Genomic DNA, 21,298 nt, shown 5'->3' on the forward strand with positions numbered 1-21,298 from the left:
ACACTGATTCTGCAGTTGGAATATTTAACAATAGCATTGCAATGTAGTTGCAATAATTATTAATAATCTAGTAATTTTGAGATTCACAGCAATGTGCAAATGTACTTTTCTTGGGGGAAAAAACTGATGATATAAGGATAGGCAGACGTTTTTAACGGCCCTCTGCAGGTATATAGTTGTAAACATATAGCAACCAGTTTTGTGGACTTAAAGCTAGTGTGTTGGATTTATTGTCATCTAGTGGTGAGGCTGCATTATGCCGCCATCGTTTCCCTGTCTTCCAGCCAGGCTGCAAAATACAGATAATTTTGACATTTTTTTGGTTAGTGTATCAACATGGTGGCCTCCATGCCACATAGATATGAAGGGCTCATTCTAAATTTAATGCACATTAATTTGTTGCGGGTAATTAATTCAGTACCCAAGAACAGATGGCTCTGTTTGTAATAATAAACATCCATAAATCCTACATACTTGGGCTTTACATGAATTTATCCAAAGCGATTTACAAGTGAGGAATCACAATCAACACTTCGAGTGGGACTCCATCATATAGTTTAAAGGAGAGATTTCAGCATAATGACAAAAATACCATCTTTACATACATATACGATCCACAAAGTTATGGTGCAAATATGTAAGCAATAAAAGGAAGAGAAGAGCAGGCGGTAAATGTGATTTAGGTGTTAGGTTTCTGAGAGATGTTTGAAGAGAGATTCTCAAGAGCTGGGTTTTCAAGAGGTTCTGGAAGGTAGAGAGGGACACACCTGCTTATAACATTTGGCAGCTTGTTCCACCATTGGGGGTATCACAAAAGAGAAGCCTGGACTTCTTTGTATGTAGTAAGGATGGTAGTGCCAGGTGCACAGCAGCCGAGGGGTGACATATAGGCCTTCACAAAAGCTTCATGTTTAGTGAAAGAGTGGAAGAGATGGTGTGGCCCTGACAGACCCTGAGCTCAAAATTATCAAGTCACACTGGGATGACCAAAGAGATGCAAACAAGTCATAAGACTTTGGTTGTACGTCCAGGGTCATTGTTGCAGAATACATTGGACAATGCAGCTTTAATTAGTTAGAAAAACTGATGTAGTTATGCAAGGCAAATGTGGTTCATTCTGCCTCAATTTTTTTTTTTAAATAATCTTTAACCAGTTGCAAGTTTTACATTTGGCACAGCCAACTATTGCTATAAAACAATGCTGCCAATATATCGGATCAATGTTAGCCTTCAGTTTATTGCATTACTCAATTTACATACAAAACACACTTGTTAAACTTTTAACAAAGGCCGTAGAAGTGCCATGACATTATCACATCAGAATCATAGCAGAATTAGCATCAGCATCCTGCTGTTGCTAATTCTGCATTATAGTGAGCCTCAGAACTTTTCAGCCTGCCCTCGTACATGAAAGTTTAAATTACGGTGTTGTTGTGCAATGCAGACAGTATGAAACGGGCACTAAAGTTATTGTGCAACACTCTTCTCTGCCAATCTGATGCAGCCTGCTGCATTTCTGCTCTCTTGTCCTCTCTCGTCCCCAGCGGTGTTGTCACAGGCACAGCAGAAACGTGGTGTCTGACTGCTGGAGTGTCTTAGTGCAAAGGAAACAGGAAAGGATGAGATTTCACAAAGCTAATAGAAAACAACAAAAGCTCTGATGCCTGGATTGGTACCAAGGTATTCATAATCACTAAATGTAACATCTTTGACTTTTCACACAGTTTTTTTTATTTTAGGTTTGTAAAGCAATAAATTAAAAGCTACTACACATTCTGCATTTATTTATTTTGAAAATTTCTTTATTGGTATCTCTATTCGCATCCAATGTAAAACTCATGTCCCAGAATGGTCGAGAGTTGGATCCTTGAGAAGACTCTTGGCCACCGGTAGAGGTATGAACTCAAATTAAATGCTGTCACAAGTTTTTCTTGAGTAGCTCTATGGAGGAAAAAAACAAGAAATGTACAGAACTGCATTAGTAACACAGAAAATGTATTTATTTTATTTAACAATACATCAAGAAAACACCAAATGTGAAAAGTTAGATTGCTGGAATATCAAGCTGTATGGCCTTGATTTTGAAGGATTTACGTCATAAAAATACATTCTGTTTGGCACCACAAATTTTATTTATTAGCCTTTAAATAGAGGATTCATAATATGGTGCTGCCAAGAGGAAGAAAATTAGCATTATCTAGAAAAACAAAACAAACAAACAAAAAAACAAAAACATAAAATTCTTCCCCTGAAGGGGAAAATTTGAAAAGAACAAGATTGCCTTGAGCTACTTACAGTAGCCACCCATACATGTGGTCTACGATAGGGACGCCATAGATCCCACCCCGACTTGCGTGACGGATGCTGAGAATACATGGTGACAGCTAATCAGAGTAGAGAGGCACATTTTCTCCAAAAATATTAGTCCTATCAACATTACGTTTTGGCAGCATTCATCCTTAATGCAAAAGTACATAAGCATACCAAACGACACGTCAGCTCTCCCAGTTTGTCCGTAATTGAAGTTATATACACGCGCACAGAAGCCACTTGGCTATTATAATATATATGCTTTAAAAAGACATGAGAAATATACTAATTTTAAAAATGATTAATGTTACTATTTAAAATATAAAGTAATAAAAAAAAAAACAAATACTCAAATCTCTCCAATATATTCTTCAGTTATGACATGAGAAGAAATCACACTCCCCAAAACAACATGTGTTCACAATAAAAACCCCACTGTGACATTTTGTGATTTTGCATTATATAAATTAAGCTGCATTTAAAGATAAACCTGGGACAGAATATACCTAATCTCACATGCAACATTTGGAGGTTTTTTGATTAACTGGAAACTTATCTGAAGGAGGAGGGTTGGACTTGAACGACGTGTCAAACACTATTTTTTTAACTTGATATTAGAGCAATCCTAAAATCTCTGCAGGTTGGACATAATAAAAAGATTAATGAAGAATACCTTCTTTCAGTCTTTTTATTTCATCTGACTGCACTTTGAGCTGCTCTTGAAGTGTGTGACATTTGGCACACCCTGCAATGGAAGTTGTATCATTACAATAACAGGAAGTCATCATCTTACGTATTCTTGTTTTATTATTGGAAAAGTGAGGGCAACCTCTTCCTTTGAAACAAAGCTGCAACTAATAACCATTTTCATCATCAATAGACTGATTATCTTTTTGATCAATGTAAAGATATTTATCACATGTTACTTTAAAAATAGTTTTGTGTCAAATTTCCATTAATTCATTCTTTCTCTGCAGCTATGGACTAATGCATAAGTCAGTCTGGAATAAAGATTAAAAACAAAGACTTGGCAGCAAACATTTAACTTCTACAAGACTTTTAGAGGTACATAAGTAGCACGTAACTGCTGCCCTGCAGGAAACACATAAAACAGGTCAGGCTTTTCTCTCTGTGGAAGCGCCATTTACCACCTTGTTTATGACTGGCTGTGATCCACAATCACATATCAGTTCAGTCACCACCCACATGACTGAGTTCAAGTTTTAGTCATTGTCCTGTATTTCAAATGGCTGTTACATGTCATGTGATACTACAACCCCTGGCAAAAATTATGGAATCACCGTCCTCGGAGGATGTTCATTCAGTTGTTTAATTTTGTAGAAAAAAAAGCAGATCACAGACATGACACAAAACTAAAGTAATTTCAAATGGCAACTTTCTGGCTTTAAGAAACACTATAAGAAATCAAGAAAAAAAAGTTGTGGCAATCAGTAACGGCTACTTTTTTAGACCAAGCAGAGGGAAAAAAAAAAATATGGACTCACTCAATTCTGAGGAATAAATTATGGAATCACCCTGTAAATTTTCATCCCCAAAACTAACACCTGCATCAAATCAGATCTGCTCGTTAGTCTGCATCTAAAAATGAGTGATCACACCTTGGAGAGCTGTTGCACCAAGTGGACTGACATGACTCATGGCTCCAACATGAGAGATGTCAATTGAAACAAAGGAGAGGATTATCAAACTCTTAAAAGAGGGTAAATCATCACGCAATGCTGCAAAAGATGTTGGTTGTTCACAGTCAGCTGTGTCTAAACTCTGGACCAAATACAAACAACATGGGAAGGTTGTTAAAGGCAAACATACTGGTAGACCAAGGAAGACATCAAAGCGTCAAGACAGAAAACTTAAAGCAATATGTCTCAAAAATCAAAAATGCACAACAAAACAAATGAGGAACGAATGGGAGGAAACTGGAGTCAACGTCTGTGACCAAACTGTAAGAAACCGCCTAAAGGAAATGGGATTTACATACAGAAAAGCTAAACGAAAGCCATCATTAACACCTAAACAGAAAAAAACAAGGTTACAATGGGCTAAGGAAAAGCAATAGTGGACTGTGGATGACTGGATGAAAGTCATATTCAGTGATGAATCTCGAATCTGCACTGGGCAAGGTGATGATGCTGGAACTTTTGTTTGGTGCCGTTCCAATGAGATTTATAAAGATGACTGCCTGAAGAGAACATGTAAATTTCCACAGTCATTGATGATATGGGGCTGCATGTCAGGTAAAGGCACTGGGGAGATGGCTGTCATTACATCATCAATAAATGCACAAGTTTATGTTGATATTTTGGATACTTTTCTTATCCCATCAATTGAAAGGATGTTTGGGGATGATGAAATCATTTTTCAAGATGATAATGCATCTTGCCATAGAGCAGAAACTGTGAAAACATTCCTTGCAAAAAGACACATAGGGTCAATGTCATGGCCTGCAAATAGTCCGGATCTTAATCCAATTGAAAATCTTTGGTGGAAGTTGAAGAAAATGGTCCATGACAAGGCTCCAACCTGCAAAGCTGATCTGGCAACAGCAATCAGAGAAAGGTGGAGCCAGATTGATGAAGAGTACTGTTTGTCACGCATTAAGTCCATGCCTCAGAGACTGCAAGCTGTTATAAAAGCCAGAGGTGGTGCAACAAAATACTACTGATGTGTTGGAGCGTTCTTTTGTTTTTCATGATTCCATAATTTTTTCCTCAGAATTGAGTGATTCCATATTTTTTTCCTTCTGATTGGTCTAAAAAAGTAACCGTTACTGACTGCCACAATTTTTTTTTTTCCTGATTTCTTATAGTGTTTTTGTCTTGCTTGCCTCTACTGGTGGTTGGCTCTCACTGCAGTATTGTATCACTTCCTGTTCCGAGCACAGCAGTGTTTTGCTGTATCTGTTAGCTGTTTAATCTGCATAGTTAGATTGATCTAGATAATTAGATAACGATTTGTTTCACAGTGTAATCTTCACGTGCCTTAACTAAAGCACTCCCTCTGCTGAATCACCTCTAAATTATTTACACATTATTCACTTTGTGTGTTTTTAGGAATCCGCTATCTTAGCGCAGCTACTAGCTCTTAGCCGGTTTAGCATGGCGGCTTCTCCTGTCTCTCCTGCACTTTTCTGCTCTGGGTGTGAAATGTTTAGTTATTCCTCGGCCTCCTTTAGCAGTAATGGTACTTGTAATAAGTGTAGCTTATTCATAGCTTTGGAGGCCAGGCTGGGCGAATTGGAGACTCGGCGCCGCACCTTGGAAAATCCTACAACTAGCCAGGCCCCTGTAGTTGGTGCGGACCAAGGTAGCTTAGCCGCCGTTAGTTCCCCTCCGGCAGATCCCGAGCAGCCGGGAAAGCAGGCCGACTGGGTGACTGTGAGGAGGAAGCGTAGTCCTAAACACAAGCCCCGTGTACACCGCCAACCCGTTCACATCTCTAACCGTTTTTCCCCACTCGGCGACACACCCGCCGAGGAACAAACTCTGGTTATTGGCGACTCTGTTTTGAGAAATGTGAAGTTAGCGACACCAGCAACCATAGTCAATTGTCTTCCGGGGCCAGAGCAGGCGACATTGAAGGAAATTTGAAACTGCTGGCTAAGGCTAAGCGTAAATTTGGTAAGATTGTAATTCACGTCGGCAGTAATGACACCCGGTTATGCCAATCGGAGGTCACTAAAATTAACATTGAATTGGTGTGTAACTTTGCAAAAACAATGTCGGACTCTGTAGTTTTCTCTGGGCCCCTCTCCAATAGGACCGGGAGTGACATGTTTAAAATGAGGTGGGCTTCATAGATAATTGGCAAAGCTTCTGGGGAAAACCTGGTCTTGTTAGGAGAGACGGCATCCATCCCACTTTGGATGGACCAGCTCTCATTTCTAGAAATCTGGCCAATTTTCTTAAATCCTCCAAACCGTGACTATCCAGGGTTGGGACCAGGAAGCAGAGTTGTAGTCTTACACACCTCTCTGCAGCTTCTCTCCCCCTGCCATCCCTTCATTACCCCATCTCCGTAGAGACGGTGCCTGCTCCCAGACCACCAATAACCAGCAAAAATCTATTTAAGCATAAAAATTCAAAAAGAAAAAATAATATAGCACCTTCAACTCCACCACAGACTAAAACAGTTAAATGTGGTCTATTAAACATTAGATCTCTCTCTTCTAAGTCCCTGTTAGTAAATAATATAATAATTGATCAACATATTGATTTATTCTGCCTTACAGAAACCTGGTTACAGCAGGATGAATATGTTAGTTTAAATGAGTCAACACCCCCGAGTCACACTAACTGTCAGAACGTTCGTAGCACGGGCCGAGGCAGAGCATTAGCAGCAATCTTCCACTCCAGCTTATTAATTAATCAAAAACCCAGACACAGCTGTAATTCATTTGAAAGCTTGACTCTTAGTCTTGTCCATCCAAATTGGAAGTCCCAAAAACCAGTTTTATTTGTTATTATCTATTGTCCACATGGTCATTACTGTGAGTTTCTCTGTGAATTTTCAGACCTTTTGTCTGACTTAGTGCTTAGCTCAGATAAGATAATTATAGTGGGCGATTTTAACATCCAAACAGATGCTGAGAATGACAGCCTCAACACTGCATTTAATCTATTGTTAGACTCGAATGGCTTTGCTCAAAATGTAAATGAGTCCACCCACCACTTTAATCATATATTAGATCTTGTTCTGACTTATGGTATGGAAATTGAAGACTTAACAGTATTCCCTGAAAACTCCCTTCTGTCTGATCATTTCTTAATAACATTTACTCTGATGGACTACCCAGCAGTGGGGAATAAGTTTCATTACACTAGAAGTCTTTCAGAAAGCGCTGTAACTAGGTTTAAGGATATGATTCCTTCTTTATGTTCTCCAATGCCATATACCAACACAGGGCAGAGTAGCTACCTAAACTCTGTGAGTGAGATAGATTATCTCGTCAAGAGTTTTATATCCTCTTTGAGGACAACTTTGGATGCTGTAGCTCCTCTGAAAAAGAGAACCTTAAATCAGAAGTGCCTGACTCCGTGGTATAACTCACAAACTCGCAGCTTAAAGCAGATAACCCGTAAGTTGGAGAGGAAATGGCGTCTCACTAATTTAGAAGATCTTCACTTAGCCTGGAAAAAGAGTCTGTTGCTCTATAAAAAAAAGCCCTCCGTAAAGCTAGGACATCTTACTACTCATCACTAATTAAAGAAAATAAGAACAACCCCAGGTTTCTTTTCAACACTGTAGCCAGGCTGACAAAGAGTCAGAGCTCTATTGAGCTGAGTATTCCTTTAACTTTAACTAGTAATGACTTCATGACTTTCTTTGCTAATAAAAATTTAACTATTAGAGAAAAAATTACTCATAACCATCCCAAAGACATATCGTTCTCTTTGGCTGCTTTCAGTGATGCCGGTATTTGGTTAGACTCTTTCTCTCCGATTGTTCTGTCTGAGTTACTTTCATTAGTTACTTCCTCCAAACCATCAACATGTCTATTAGACCCCATTCCTACCAGGCTGCTCAAGGAAGCCCTACCATTAATTAATGCTTCGGTCTTAAATATGATCAATCTATCTTTATTAGTTGGCTATGTACCACAGGCTTTTAAGGTGGCAGTAATTAAACCATTACTTAAAAAGCCATCACTTGACCCAGCTATCTTAGCTAATTATAGGCCAATCTCCAACCTTCCTTTTCTCTCAAAAATTCTTGAAAGGGTAGTTGTAAAACAGCTAACTGATCATCTGCAGGAATGGTCTATTTGAAGAGTTTCAGTCAGGGTTTAGAATTCATCATAGTACAGAAACAGCATTAGTGAAGGTTACAAATGATCTTCTTATGGCCTCAGACAGTGGACTCATCTCTGTACTTGTTCTGTTAGACCTTAGTGCTGCTTTTGATACTGTTGACCATAAAATTTTATTACAGAGATTAGAGCATGCTATAAGTATTAAAGGCACTGCGCTGCAGTGGTTTGAATCATATTTATCTAATAGATTACAATTTGTTCATGTAAATGGGGAATCTTATTCACAGACTAAGGTTAATTATGGAGTTCCACAAGGTTCTGTGCTAGGACCAATTTTATTCACTTTATACATGCTTCCCTCAGGCAGTATTATTAGACAGCATTGCTTAAATTTTCATTGTTACGCAGATGATACCCAGCTTTATCTATCCATGAAGCCAGAGGACACACACTGATTAGCTAAACTGCAGGATTGTTTTACAGACATAAAGACATGGATGACCACTAATTTCCTGCTTTTAAACTCAGATAAAACTGAAGTTATTGTACTTGGCCCCACAAATCTTAGAAACATGGTGTCTAACCAGATCCCTACTCTGGATGGCATTACCCTGACCTCTAGTAATACTGTGAGAAATCTTGGAGTCATTTTTGATTAGGATATGTCTTTCAATGCGCATATTAAACAAATATGTAGGACTGCTTTTTTGCATTTGCGCAATATCTCTAAAATTACAAAGGTCTTGTCTCAGAGTGATGCTGAAAAACTAATTCATGCATTTATTTCCTCTAGGCTGGACTACTGTAATTCATTATTATCAGGTTGTCCTAAAAGTTCCCTGAAAAGCCTTCAGTTAATTCAAAATGCTGCAGCTAGAGTACTGACAGGGACTAGAAGGAGAGAGCATATTTCACCCATATTGGCCTCTCTTCATTGGCTTCCTGTTAATTCTAGAATAGAATTTAAAATTCTTCTTCTTACTTATAAGGTTTTGAATAATCAGGTCCCATGTTATCTTAGGGACCTCTTAGTACCATATCACCCCAATAGAGCACTTCGCTCTCAGACTGCAGGCTTACTTGTAGTTCCTAGGGTTTGTAAGAGTAGAATGGGAGGCAGAGCCTTCAGCTTTCAGGCTCCTCTCCTCTGGAACCAGCTCCCAATTTGGATCAGGGAGACAGACACCCTCTCTACTTTTAAGATTAGGCTTAAAACTTTCCTTTTTGCTAAAGCTTATAGTTAGGGCTGATCAGGTGACCCTGAACCATCCCTTATTTATGCTGCTATAGACTTAGACTGCCGGGGGGTTCCCATGATGCACTGTGTGTTTCTCTTTTTGCTCTGTATGCACCACTCTGCATTTAATCATTAGTCATTGATCTCTGCTCCCCTCCACAGCATGTCTTTTTTCCTGATTCTCTCCCTCAGCCCCAACCAGTCCCAGCAGAAGACTGCCCCTCCCTGAGCCTGGTTCTGCTGGAGGTTTCTTCCTGTTAAAAGGGAGTTTTTCCTTCCCACTGTCGCCAAGTGCTTGCTCACAGGGGGTCGTTTTGACCGTTGGGGTTTTTCCGTAATTATTGTATGGCTTTGCCTTGCAATATAAAGCGCCTTGGGGCAACTGTTTGTTGTAATTTGGCGCTATATAAATAAAATTGATTTGATTTGTTTCCTAAAGCCAGAAAGTTGCCATTTGAAATGACTTTAGTTTTGTGTCATGTCTGTGATTTGCTTTTTTTTCTACAAAATTAAACAACTGAATGAACATCCGCCGAGGCCGGTGATTCCATAATTTTTGCCAGGGGTTGTATGTGGACACAACTTAAACATCCCTACTCTTGCAAATGGCATTCAAGGAAAAGCTTGTCTGTTAAAGTTCAGAACGTGACATCTCAACGCTGTCTCCTCCAGAAAAGTGTCTCCAACAGTTATATATTTGTTTTCATGACATGTGATTAAAAACGGTTAATGGGCATTGCAAGTGTCAGTGTCTGTTTCTGAGTGAAGAAGAATGTTGTTTTTACACCAATCACCCGCACTGTTTCAGTACCAAATCTACAACGCATTTAGGTGACAGACAATCATCCACTGAGTCAGGGGTCTACACAACAGTCAATGCACCAGGCTCAAGTGCACACAGCCCAACACATACCTTAGTAAATCTTTAATCTTTAGTGTGGATCTTAATAAACTAACTAACTAACTAACCTGCAATTAACTGAAAAGCTCTCTGCACACTGCGCTTTAATTTGGTGCTCAGATTACGCATCATGGAAATAGCAAAGTTGCCCCAAATGCATGTGCGCTATGTGGTTTAGATGGTCAAGATAGGCCCTATAACTTGTGCCTTATAGGGTTCTACTGTATATCAACATCTTCACTGATTCCCAAAGAAGCCAGTTGGATGAGCAGCAAAATACAATGAACACTAAGCTGGAAATCCAGATGCTTTTCAGTAAACTGCTAGCTAGACATTTACAACTTGGATGACTGAGAATCTTCAACAGATTTTTTACTATTTTACTCTGTTTTAACTGACGATGATAAAAATCAGTGTAATAGAAATGCAGCCTACCATTGCTTTGGGCTTTAGCAAGGACAGCTTTCTGGTTGTTTGACAGCCGTTTCAGGTTTGAGGCTTTGCTAGTCGGCTCACAAGAAGCAGATGGAACGACAGCATCTGGAAATATGTTTAGCTTGCATTCAGCTTCAGTCTGTTTTAATTACAGTACATGAAAGAATCCAAAAATAAACCTATTTTACCATCTCTTTTGACTTTAGTAGGCACAGCTATCTGGCTGGTTGCAAGTCGTTTCAGGGCTTTAGATCTGCTGAGGTCACAGGGAAGTTTTGAGGCTCCAGCATTGGCAAGTGCTTTAGGAGCTTCTGAAAGCACGAGATAAAGAGCGGCTTCTAAGTTATCAGAACACGTGTCTGGTGCCTGTCTTATCAGCTTGTGTATGTAAACGACAGGGTTTGTTAACTGCTGCAATAATCTTTTATCTTTTGCACAAATGCTAGTTGCACATACCTTAAAAATTAGTAACCCCCCCAGTGTCATGATTCAGAAGTTAAGGGTACTAAACTAGACTCTTACCCAGCTTTATCTTTGATATTTTAAATTGTGTAGTGCTGTTCACTGTGTTGGGAGCTGTTTTTGTACAAAGACACAAAAATAAGCTATTTTATTATATGGCTACAACGGTACACGCACTCTGATTATCTGATTTCCAGTCTGATATTCACCCACATCAGACCGTTACCATGTACCAGATCGCGTATTCGACTCATTACAAACTAGAAAACTAAAAACAGCTTTAGAAAAACCAAGTCGGACATGAACATACTCCATAAATATCTCTGGATCAGAAATTTCAGTTAAATACAGTAGTGTTCAGAATAATAGTAGTGCTATGTGACTAAAAAGATTAATCCAGGTTTTGATTATATTTTATATATATAGTATACTCTTAAGGCTATGAAATTGGGCTATTAGTAAAAAAAAAAAAAGTAGAAGTGGAAAATTAAAGTAAGAGACGCACAAGATTAAAGGAAGCATGCCCAGGAAAAGACTTGTGTGACATGATGGATGATGTTGAAATGCTTGATTCCGAATTGAAAGAAACCTATGACAACATTAGAAGGCAAGCAGCCCCAAGTCAAGGGGGTGTTCACAATAATAGTAGTGTGGCATTCAGTCAGTGAGTTCGTCAATTTTGTGGAACAAACAGGTGTGAATCAGGTGTCCCCTATGTAAGGAGGAAGCCAGCACCTGTTGAACATGCTTTTCTCTTTGAAAGCCTGAGGAAAATGGGACGTTCAAGACATTGTTTAGAAGAACAGCGTAGTTTGATTAAAAACTTGACTGGAGAGGGGAAAACCTATACACAGGTGCAAAAAATTATAGGCTGTTCATCTACAATGATCTCCAATGCTTTCAAATGGACCAAAAACAAAACAAAAAAAAAAAAAAAAACAAACAGACGCGTGGAAGAAAACGGAAAACAACCATGAAAATGGATAGAAGAATAACCAGAATGACAAAGGCTCACCCACTGATCAGCTCCAGGATGATCAAAGACAGTCTGGAGTTACCTGTAAGTGCTGTGACAGTTAGAAGATGCCTGTGTGAAGCTAATTTATTTGCAAGAATCCCCCGCAAAGTCCCTCTGTTAAATAAAAGACGTGCAGAAGAGGTTACAATTTGCCAAAGAACACATCAGCTGGCCTAAAGAAAAATGGAGGAATATTTTGTGGACTGATGAGAGTAAAATTGTTTTTTTGGGGTTCAAGGGCGCAGACAGTTTGTGAGATGACCCCCAAACTCTGAATTCAAGCCACAGTTCACAGTGAAGACAGTGAAGCATGGTGGTGCAAGCATCATGATATGGGCATGTTTCTCCTACTATGGTGTTGGGCCTATATATCGCATACCAGGTATCGTGGATCAGTTTGGATATGTCAAAATACTTGAAGAGATCATGTTGCTTTATGCTGAAGAGGACATGCCCTTGAAATGGGTGTTTCAACAAGACAATGACCCCAAGCACACTAGTAACCGAGCAAAATCTTGGTTCCAAACCAACAAAATGAATGCCTCGCAGATGTGAAGAAATCATGAAAAACTGTGGTTATACAACTAAATACTAGTTTAGTGAGTCACAGGATTGCTAAAAAAGCAATTTGAACATAACAGTTTTGAGTTTGTAGCATCAACAGCAGATGCTACTATTATTGTGAACACCCCCTTTTCTTTTTTTTTCTAATAGCCCAATTTCATAGCCTTAAGAGTGTGCATATCATGAATGCTTGGGCTTGTTAGATTTGTGAGAATCTACTGAATCTACTGGTACCTTGTTTCCCCATGTAACAATAAGAAATATACTCAAAACCTGGATTAATCTTTTTAGTCACATAGCACTACTATTATTCTGAACACTACTGTATATCATACAGCAGATGAACACACTGATATTTGAGACGTTTCTCGTATTTACAGAAAGTGCAATAATTATTTAAACAAAATTGGGCAGGTGCATAAATTTGGGCACCCTTGTCATTTTATTGATTCGACTACATTTAGCACTAGTTATTGGAGCACAAAATTGATGTGGTAAGCTCATTGACCCTTGACCTCCTTAGACAGGTGAATCCAATCATGAGAAATGGTATTTAAGTTGTCAATTTGCAAATGTTTCCCCTATTTGCATCTCTTCGAATAAGTGGCAACATGGTAGCCTCTAAACAACTCTCAAATGACCTGAAAACAAAAATCGCTCAACATCATGGTTTAGGGGAAGGATACAAAAAGCTATCTCAGAGATTTCAACTGTCAGTTTCCACTGTGAGGAACAGAGTGATGAAATGGAAGACCACAGACACAGTACTACTTAAGACCCAAAGTGGCAGGCCAAGAAACATCTCACATAAGCTGAAGTGAAGGATGGTGAGAACAGTCATAGTCAACCCACAGACCTGCTCCAAAGACCCACAACATGATCTTGCTGCAGATAGTGTCTCTGTGCATCATTCAACTATACAGCGCACTTTGCACAAAGAGATGCTGTAATGCAGAGGAAGCCTTTTCTGCATCCATACCACAGAGTCGCTTGAGGTATGCTAAAGCACATTTGGACAAGCCAGCTTCATTTTGGAAAAAGGTGCTGTGGACTGATGAAACTAAAACTGAGTTATTTGGACATAACAAGGGGCGGTATACATGGCTGAAAAAGAACACAGCATTCCAAGAAAAACACTTGCTACCTACAGTAAAATTTGGAGATGGTTCCATCATGCTGTGGGGCTGTGTGGCCAGTGCAGATACTGGGAATCTTGTTAAAGTTGAGGGTCACATGGATTCCAGTCAATATCAGCAGATTCTTGAGAACAATGTTCATGAATCAGTGACAAAGTTGAAGTTGCGCCAGGGCTGGATCTTTCAACAAGACAACGACCTTAAACACTGCTCAAAATCTACTAAGGCATTCATGCAGAGCAACAAGAACAGCATTCTGGAATGGCCATCTCATTCCCCAGACCTGAATATTATTGAAAATCTGTGGTGTGATGTTAAACGGGCTGTTCATGCTCAGAAACCAACAAACCTGAGATGTTTTGTAAAGAAGAATGGTCCAAAATACCTTCAACCAGAATCCAGACTCTCACTGGAAGCTATAGGAAGCATTTAGAGGCTGTTATTTCTGCAAAAGGAGGATCTACTAAATATTGATGTATTTTTTCTGTTGGGGTGCCCAAATTTATGCACCTGCCTATTTGTTTAAAGAATTATTGCACACTTTGTGTAAATCCTGTGAACTTCATTTCCCTTCTCAAATATCACTGTTTGTCTGCTATATATTTAACTGAAACTGCTGATCCAGACAACCAATGATTTATAAAGGAAAATAATGGAAATCATCAGGGGTGCCCAAACCTTTACATACAACTCTCTCTCTCTCTCAATATATATATATATATATATATATATAAAAAATAAATGAATTATTAACCAAACGCGAGGTCTGATATTTTCCTGTACAGACCTCACACTTGGTTAGTAATCCTTTAATATTTTATTTATTCTCATTCATAATTCCTTTTAACTTCAAAATTTTACCATGAACAGACCTTTGCAAAAAACATGCCAAATCATGTGCCTGTCTGTTTACAGTACAATTGTGCAAAACTAAAGTGGGAGGGAGGGGGACAGTCCATGAAAAACAGGATCTGTAGTCTGATACTGGGTATGAATACCTGTAGGACCAAGGGCCTTGGCAGCTCCCAGAGAACCCTGCGTATTACATTTTGCTGAGGGCAGCTTGAGACCTCGTGTGACTCTTTGTGAAGCTGATGGTATGGCACTCGACTGCGGTTTCTGCAATCCTGAATGAGGCACTCTAGATACTAGAAAGAACACTATGAATTGTACAGTATGTGCACACACCATCACCTGACAGTCCAATTGTACACTCCCCCCAAAACAAGACAAGAATAGAACTGAACTGGCAACATTAAAACCATCAAGTAAATTGACTGCATTTATATAGCACTTTTTCATCTGCATTAGATGTGCAAATCGCTTTGCAATAATGCCTCACATTCACCTCGATGTGAGGGTGCTGCCATACAGGGTACTCACTACACACCGGGAGAAACTAGGGGATTAAGGACCTTGACCAAGGGTCATTAGTGATTTTACGGTCAGGCTGGGATTTGCACCGAGGATCCTCTGGTCTCAAGCCTAATGCTTAACTAGACCATCACCTCCCCAAAAGTAATGTTAAATATACATATGCAAAACAAAGCACACATTAACAGACTCCAAACATCAAGATTAGAGTGTACTTCAAATACAGCACAATTATTATTCCACATTTTTCACAATAAAATTAAAGTGTGCTTACATAATATGTAAAGTAAGTAAACTGTATGTATAAAGTGTTTCAGGGGTCACAAAGTTTTGTTTTGTCTGCCCTGAGGTTGTCAAAATTAGAAGCACACATGCTATATCAAGTAAAAATAACTGACTTAATGGACCATCAATAGTAATTAAAAGATCATAAGGCCATTGTTCTTCTTTGGATGAACCAAAGAGAGAGAAACAGAAACAAAAACTAATGAAATCACTTTACTCTTTTGAGATCTCCGTGTGTGGTCATTTGCACGGGCTTGTGGGCATCTAAACCTTTCTTAGAGACAAATCTCCAAAGGAAAAAAAGTTGTGAACCACTGCTATTAAGTAACCACACCCATTTAAAATGAGCATGCACACAGCCTACCTGTTGTTGCAGCACGCAAGTTGTAGCAGCGCGGTATTCCTGTGGGCTAAAAACAGCAAATTTATTTTATATGGATTTTAGAATCCATATACAACCCCCCCCCCACTCTTCTGTATGTTTCCCTAATGCCTCAGTGTAACTGAAATAATCATGATCAATATATTCTTAATGTAACACTGAAATCCACGCTTACAGACATGTAGTGCAAGCAGATATGCAGGTCGTGTTTTTCATCTTCATTCTCTTAGTTTTTCAATATACACAAAGTGGATTAGCAGATAAAAATGACAAGGTCTTAGAGATCTTATGTTCCTTTGACCAGTACATGTGCACCTGCATGTCAGAAAGAAACACTAAAACCTTACCCCCTTTGTTGTGTTAACACCGGGAGCACCTTTCAAAGCTTCTGCCTGGGCTCTCTGTCTTGTTAGGGGTTCAGTCCTTCCTAAGTGCATGGGAACCAGCTTGTATTTCAACATCTCTGATGTAGCTTTCAAAGGAGGCAACAGAGATTTAACTGCTGGGTGTGTCAAGAACATCTTTTGGTCACCAATTATGTTTGACGGACCTTCTAACTGCGCATGACCAGCAGGCTCATTGTGGTATAGTTTTTTCTGTACCCCTGAGGGCTTGTTCCCTTCTCGTTCAACAACAGAGCTTAAAATCTTGCAGTTAGTCATAGGTGTAGATGTAATCAGGCAGTGAGAATTCAAGTCTAGGGCGTCATCCAAAGTGAATGTGTTGGACTCGTTTTCCACATCTACGATTTGAGTGCTCCAAAGATCAGAAAGCCTAGGAGGAAGCTCAGGTTGTGACTTTTGCTTGGTCTCACCACTAACATCTCCAGAAGCTCTAACAGGATTAGTCTCCAAACCACTCGCTGTTGTGCCACTGCCGACTCCCTGACTACTAGAAAGTACATCAGCTGTTGTCTCATTATATTTTGACAGTTCAGGAGGGTGGACTTCATCACTGTCGCCTTTAGGGCTCATGGTCACGATACAGGGCTTGGGGGAGGAGGCATCATTTAATGGGTTCTGGCCAGAATAATCTGAGACAGTTTTGGACAGAGTTATTGTAACACTAAGAGATTTTGTATCAGAACTGTTATTATGGAGGCCAGTGCTTGTAACACAAGAAGGTTCTAAATTGTTATTACCATTGGATTTCTCGAGATCAAAAGTGCTGTTCTGGACAACATCGCTTGTCTTTGTAGCCACGTTATCCTGATTAATACCAGGAGAGGTGTCGGCAGCGTTCATTGTTGTAGATAAAGAGGATATCGCCCCACTACTCGTCAGTGGCACTGTGGAATCACAGCTCTCTGGGCAAGACTGCTCATTTAGTTCAAGTGTGGGAGCATCTGTGTCACCACATGGCTGATCACAAGGCTGACTGGAGAAATCTAAAGTGTCCTGATGTTTAGCATCACTCTCTCCTGCAGAAACAGCATTTGTTTTGTGTAGAGCCAGCGTCGTATTCTGAAGACAGGTTGCTGGAGCAGAAGTGTTTAAATCAGTCAGGGACTCAGCTGGGTGTCGGCTTGGTTGTGGCACCTTGTCAGCAAAATCAGGATTGGGCTTTGACGGCGCTTCTTCATTATTAAGTCCATTGGGATTGGAGTTCTCCATTGGTTCATCCTCAAGGTCATAGGTGCAATTATTTGGGCAATTTTTGGAATCCATATCAGAAGTAGAGGACTGTGATAGACCAAACTGTGAAGATTTGTCAATAGAGGAACTAATGTCACGAGTAACATTTTTAGGATGTTCATCCAGTGAGGGTTCAGCTGGGCTTTGAATCACAACTGATCCACTGGTCTTCACTGTGTTTTTTACACTACTCTCTGTTAAAGTCTCATTATCTCCCTCATTGCTGACTGTATAAATATCCTCAGTTACTTGCAAAGAAGCTGTGAGGCATACAGAGTCCTTGGTGGTGTTCCCCAATTTTGGATCGACCACCGATGTGTTCTCCAGTGCTGAGGTTAAAGAAGGTTTCTTCTCAAAGTCTGAATGTTCATCACCAGCTTTCTCTGCTTTACTTTGTTTTGTAGACATAGGAGAGGTAACTGCATTGCTACTCTGCAGTACAGAGCAATCCATAGTTACATCACAAAAAGTAATCTCTGGAAGGACTTCATCTTGCAGCCAGAACTGAGTACACTCCAGGTGATTTACTGGTTGGGCAATATGTCTATTCGAGAATTCTGAGTTATTCTGAACATCAGCTCCGTTGTTTGTTGTAGGAGTGGAAAAAATTATGGAAGGAGGAACCAGCATATTATTCCGAGAGCAGGACATTTGACAAGCAGCATTCACATCAGCCAGAGAACCTGTTGGTTTCAGGTTTGAGTGTAGAATGTCCTTGATTAATTCATGTCTGGATATAATCCTTTCATTGTCAGCTTCCCCAGGGTTAGAGCCCTCCATAGGCCCAGAGTTCTATGGAGAATGAATCTGAGGATCACACAGTACATCTGTTATTATTTATCTGAATGTACTGTCCAAACAACCAATTGTAGTACCTGCGGTTTAATGACATATCAGCACCTATGGCTATTTCATTCCAAAAAATAAAATAAATAAAAACAAAACGACCATACAAATAACATGATGCAAACAAATAAATAGACAAAATTGCACAGATAAGCAAACAAACAATTATGGAAGATTTGAAATATTCACACATGAAAAGAATCCAAAAACTTTCCATGCTGGTATCTTAGTAAGAGCTTTTTCTAAAGTAAATTGAGAATAAAATAACAGCGCAGGACAATATGCTTAAATAACATGATGGCGATTCTTGACCCTTTAATAATAATAATAATAACTAGAAGCACTCAGAGAGTGCAAACCTCCGCCAAGGCCATGGGGTCACTGACGCCATAACATCTACACGCTGTGGAATCATTGAACCTAAAAAAGTCTAACAATGATGTTTGCTCAGTAGTAAAAAAAGTTTCATCTGCCGTGACTGGATAGCATGTATCCTTAGCGCTTGGCATCACAGTTTGTTGCAACTTGCACCTTTCCCAGAAGCTACTGTCATCTGAGCACTGATATTGATATTGCATGTGCTTATAGACAAAAACAAATAAGAGACAAAATTCAATTTATTATTCAACTAAACTGCAAATATATGAATTTTTTAACATTTATGAAACACTTCTCTAAACAAGGCCATAGGGTCACTGACCCTAAAGAGATTCCCTCCTTGGCACGGTGATCTATTTCTTTTTGTCTCTTTCTCTAAAATTGTATATAATAATCATTAGATTATTAATATATAAACAAAAACTAATTTAAGAAATATTACAATTTGAAAACAAATGCACCCGAACGTGATGACAGCTGCAACTGCTTAATGCTAATTTTTAACATTGAAAATGCCATAGACATGCTAACGCGTTAGCATCGTGATCCGAATCACCACTAAAATTTAATCACTTGTTCCTCTTGTCATTTCCAACCACTCCACAAAATTTCATCAAAGTCCGTTCAAAACTTTTTGAGTTATCCTGCTGACAAACAGACAGACAGAGGTGGTAATAATAATGCCATTGCTAATGATAAGTATGCAAACCACAGTACTTATTATATAAACTGCCTTAAAAATAATCATAACTCATATTCTTTTTTGGCTAATTTAATCCATTGTGTCTTTGTTAATGTTCTGTGTTTTGTCTGTTTGCACCATAAAGTAGCAAGTTTAATTTTGCTTAAGTACATACAATGACAATAAAGTCAAAATTTGTTTTATACTGTATCCATGACGGCAGGTAAATAAATAAAGGGAGACAATATTAACATTCTGATAATGACATAATGATAACGACAGTTGCCTTATCGTCATGTTTTCAACATCTGCCACTTCGACAAACACCGGCTCGTGACAAAAACCTGTAACAGGGACAAAATTCGAACCGAAGCACTGGAGACGGGATCCAAAAAACATTAGCTTCAGTTAATTACACATAAAACGACACTTTGTCTATAATAAACTCACTAGCAACCATAATATGGCAGCAAAATAAATATCTATACATATTGGCGTTTTTATATTTTGTTTGAAAAGGTGTGTTTTTTTTTTTTTTTAAGGAAGCTCTTGAAAGCTAATGTTAACTTATTGAAGAAGAGATACACAACTTACCGTCTAAACGACCGTTGATAAACAACTTGAAAACGTCTTTTTAACTCGAGGTACTTTGAATTTTCACGTTTCCCGTTCATTGGACAAAAACGACCAATCACGGATGATGACTGACTTCTTCCTGTACTTTACCTCGTAAACAAAGACTTCACCATAACCACACCGCCACCTACAGATTATCTAGCAGAGTAAAGTTTAACTCAATCTGTTCTCGAGTTCATTTTTTGATTTATATTGTCGTTTGCAATAGTATTGTCTCCTTAAAATACTTTAACCTTTATATGGACTCTTAAGACCCATTTAAGATTTGTTTGGTCATTGGTTGTATGATAATTTCTGTAAGAAATATTTAGTTTTTTTTTTCAATGTACATTTTGTTTGTAGTTTTTGAAGACCACAATGAAAAAGGTTTTATGTTTTATTATGTTTTTGTGTTATTCTAAGCCATATTTACATGTTAAAAAGCAAAATAAAAGAAAGCATATGCTTACTCTGTGAAAAAAGGCCCAAAAACATAAACTTCACTGATCTTTGAGGCTCTTTGCTGAAGGCATAATATTATTCTAAACATGGAGCAAATATGTCAAATATAAACTACTTTTGTATTGTGTAATATGTATATGTCACAGACATGAACGAGTGAAGCTCTTCAGCATCTCACCGTGTCATTTAGGTCCTTCAGACTGACATTTTGAGCAAATGTTTCAGGGGAGCATTAGCATGGCTAAAACCTTTCAGCTTCTGAAGGGGCTCCACCCTCCAGACCCCCCAATTACAGCCCTAATCCTCTGCCACTTTAAGCATTTTTTAAATGTTGATGTAAATTAATATTCAAAGTTTTCAGCAAGTTGACAGTAGGGCTGTACAATATGGCCAAATGATTATATCTCAATTGTCATATTAATATGATATACAATATGACTATGATTTCATACAAAGTGCAGCCTCCGCTCTAGCTCCACCATGACAGAAAGTGTTCAACATTTGACATTTCCTGTTTCACTGTGGACTCAAAATTTGGCACTTCCTGTTTCAATATGAACTTGTCACTGTATTCCCGTGAGATTCCATGAGATCTCGTCTGTCAATCCAGGAAGTGTTTGACATTTTACATTTCCTGTTTCACCGTGGACTCAAAATTTGGCACTTCCTGTTTCAGTGTGACCTTGCCATTGTATTCCCGTGAGATTCCATGAGATCTCGTCGATCAATCCAGGATGTGTTTGACTTTTTTTAATTTTTCAAAAATAGTTATTTACAACACTGCATGATACACAACAAGTGAGGCAG

At 38.9% G+C, this 21,298-nt stretch overlaps 1 protein-coding gene across 8 annotated transcripts; it reads right to left on the minus strand.

Annotated features, from left to right (window-relative positions):
* Window positions 1-1,232: 1,232 nt before the first annotated feature.
* LOC117531285 lies at window positions 1,233-20,330 on the minus strand. Of its 8 annotated transcripts, none has more exons than XM_034194314.1 (8): window positions 20,009-20,330; window positions 16,222-18,315; window positions 15,857-15,902; window positions 14,832-14,993; window positions 10,842-10,964; window positions 10,654-10,758; window positions 2,296-2,364; window positions 1,233-1,941 (listed from the first exon to the last, which is right to left on the minus strand). In XM_034194314.1, exons 2-7 carry the CDS (start codon window positions 18,286-18,288, stop codon window positions 2,318-2,320), a joined length of 2,550 nt encoding a protein of 849 aa, XP_034050205.1. In that variant the 5' UTR covers window positions 18,289-18,315; window positions 20,009-20,330; the 3' UTR covers window positions 1,233-1,941; window positions 2,296-2,317. The 8 variants fall into 8 exon arrangements, 7 of the variants coding, with proteins under 7 accessions (XP_034050205.1, XP_034050203.1, XP_034050200.1 ...); XM_034194312.1 differs by lacking the exon at window positions 2,296-2,364 and adding an exon at window positions 2,984-3,055 and having other exon boundaries at window positions 14,832-14,981; window positions 20,009-20,328; XM_034194309.1 differs by lacking the exon at window positions 2,296-2,364 and adding an exon at window positions 2,984-3,055 and having other exon boundaries at window positions 20,009-20,328.
* Window positions 20,331-21,298: the final 968 nt, after the last annotated feature.

This window comes from Thalassophryne amazonica, chromosome 18, assembly GCF_902500255.1.
Source record: "Thalassophryne amazonica chromosome 18, fThaAma1.1, whole genome shotgun sequence".
NCBI classification, from domain to species: Eukaryota; Metazoa; Chordata; class Actinopteri; order Batrachoidiformes; family Batrachoididae; genus Thalassophryne; species Thalassophryne amazonica.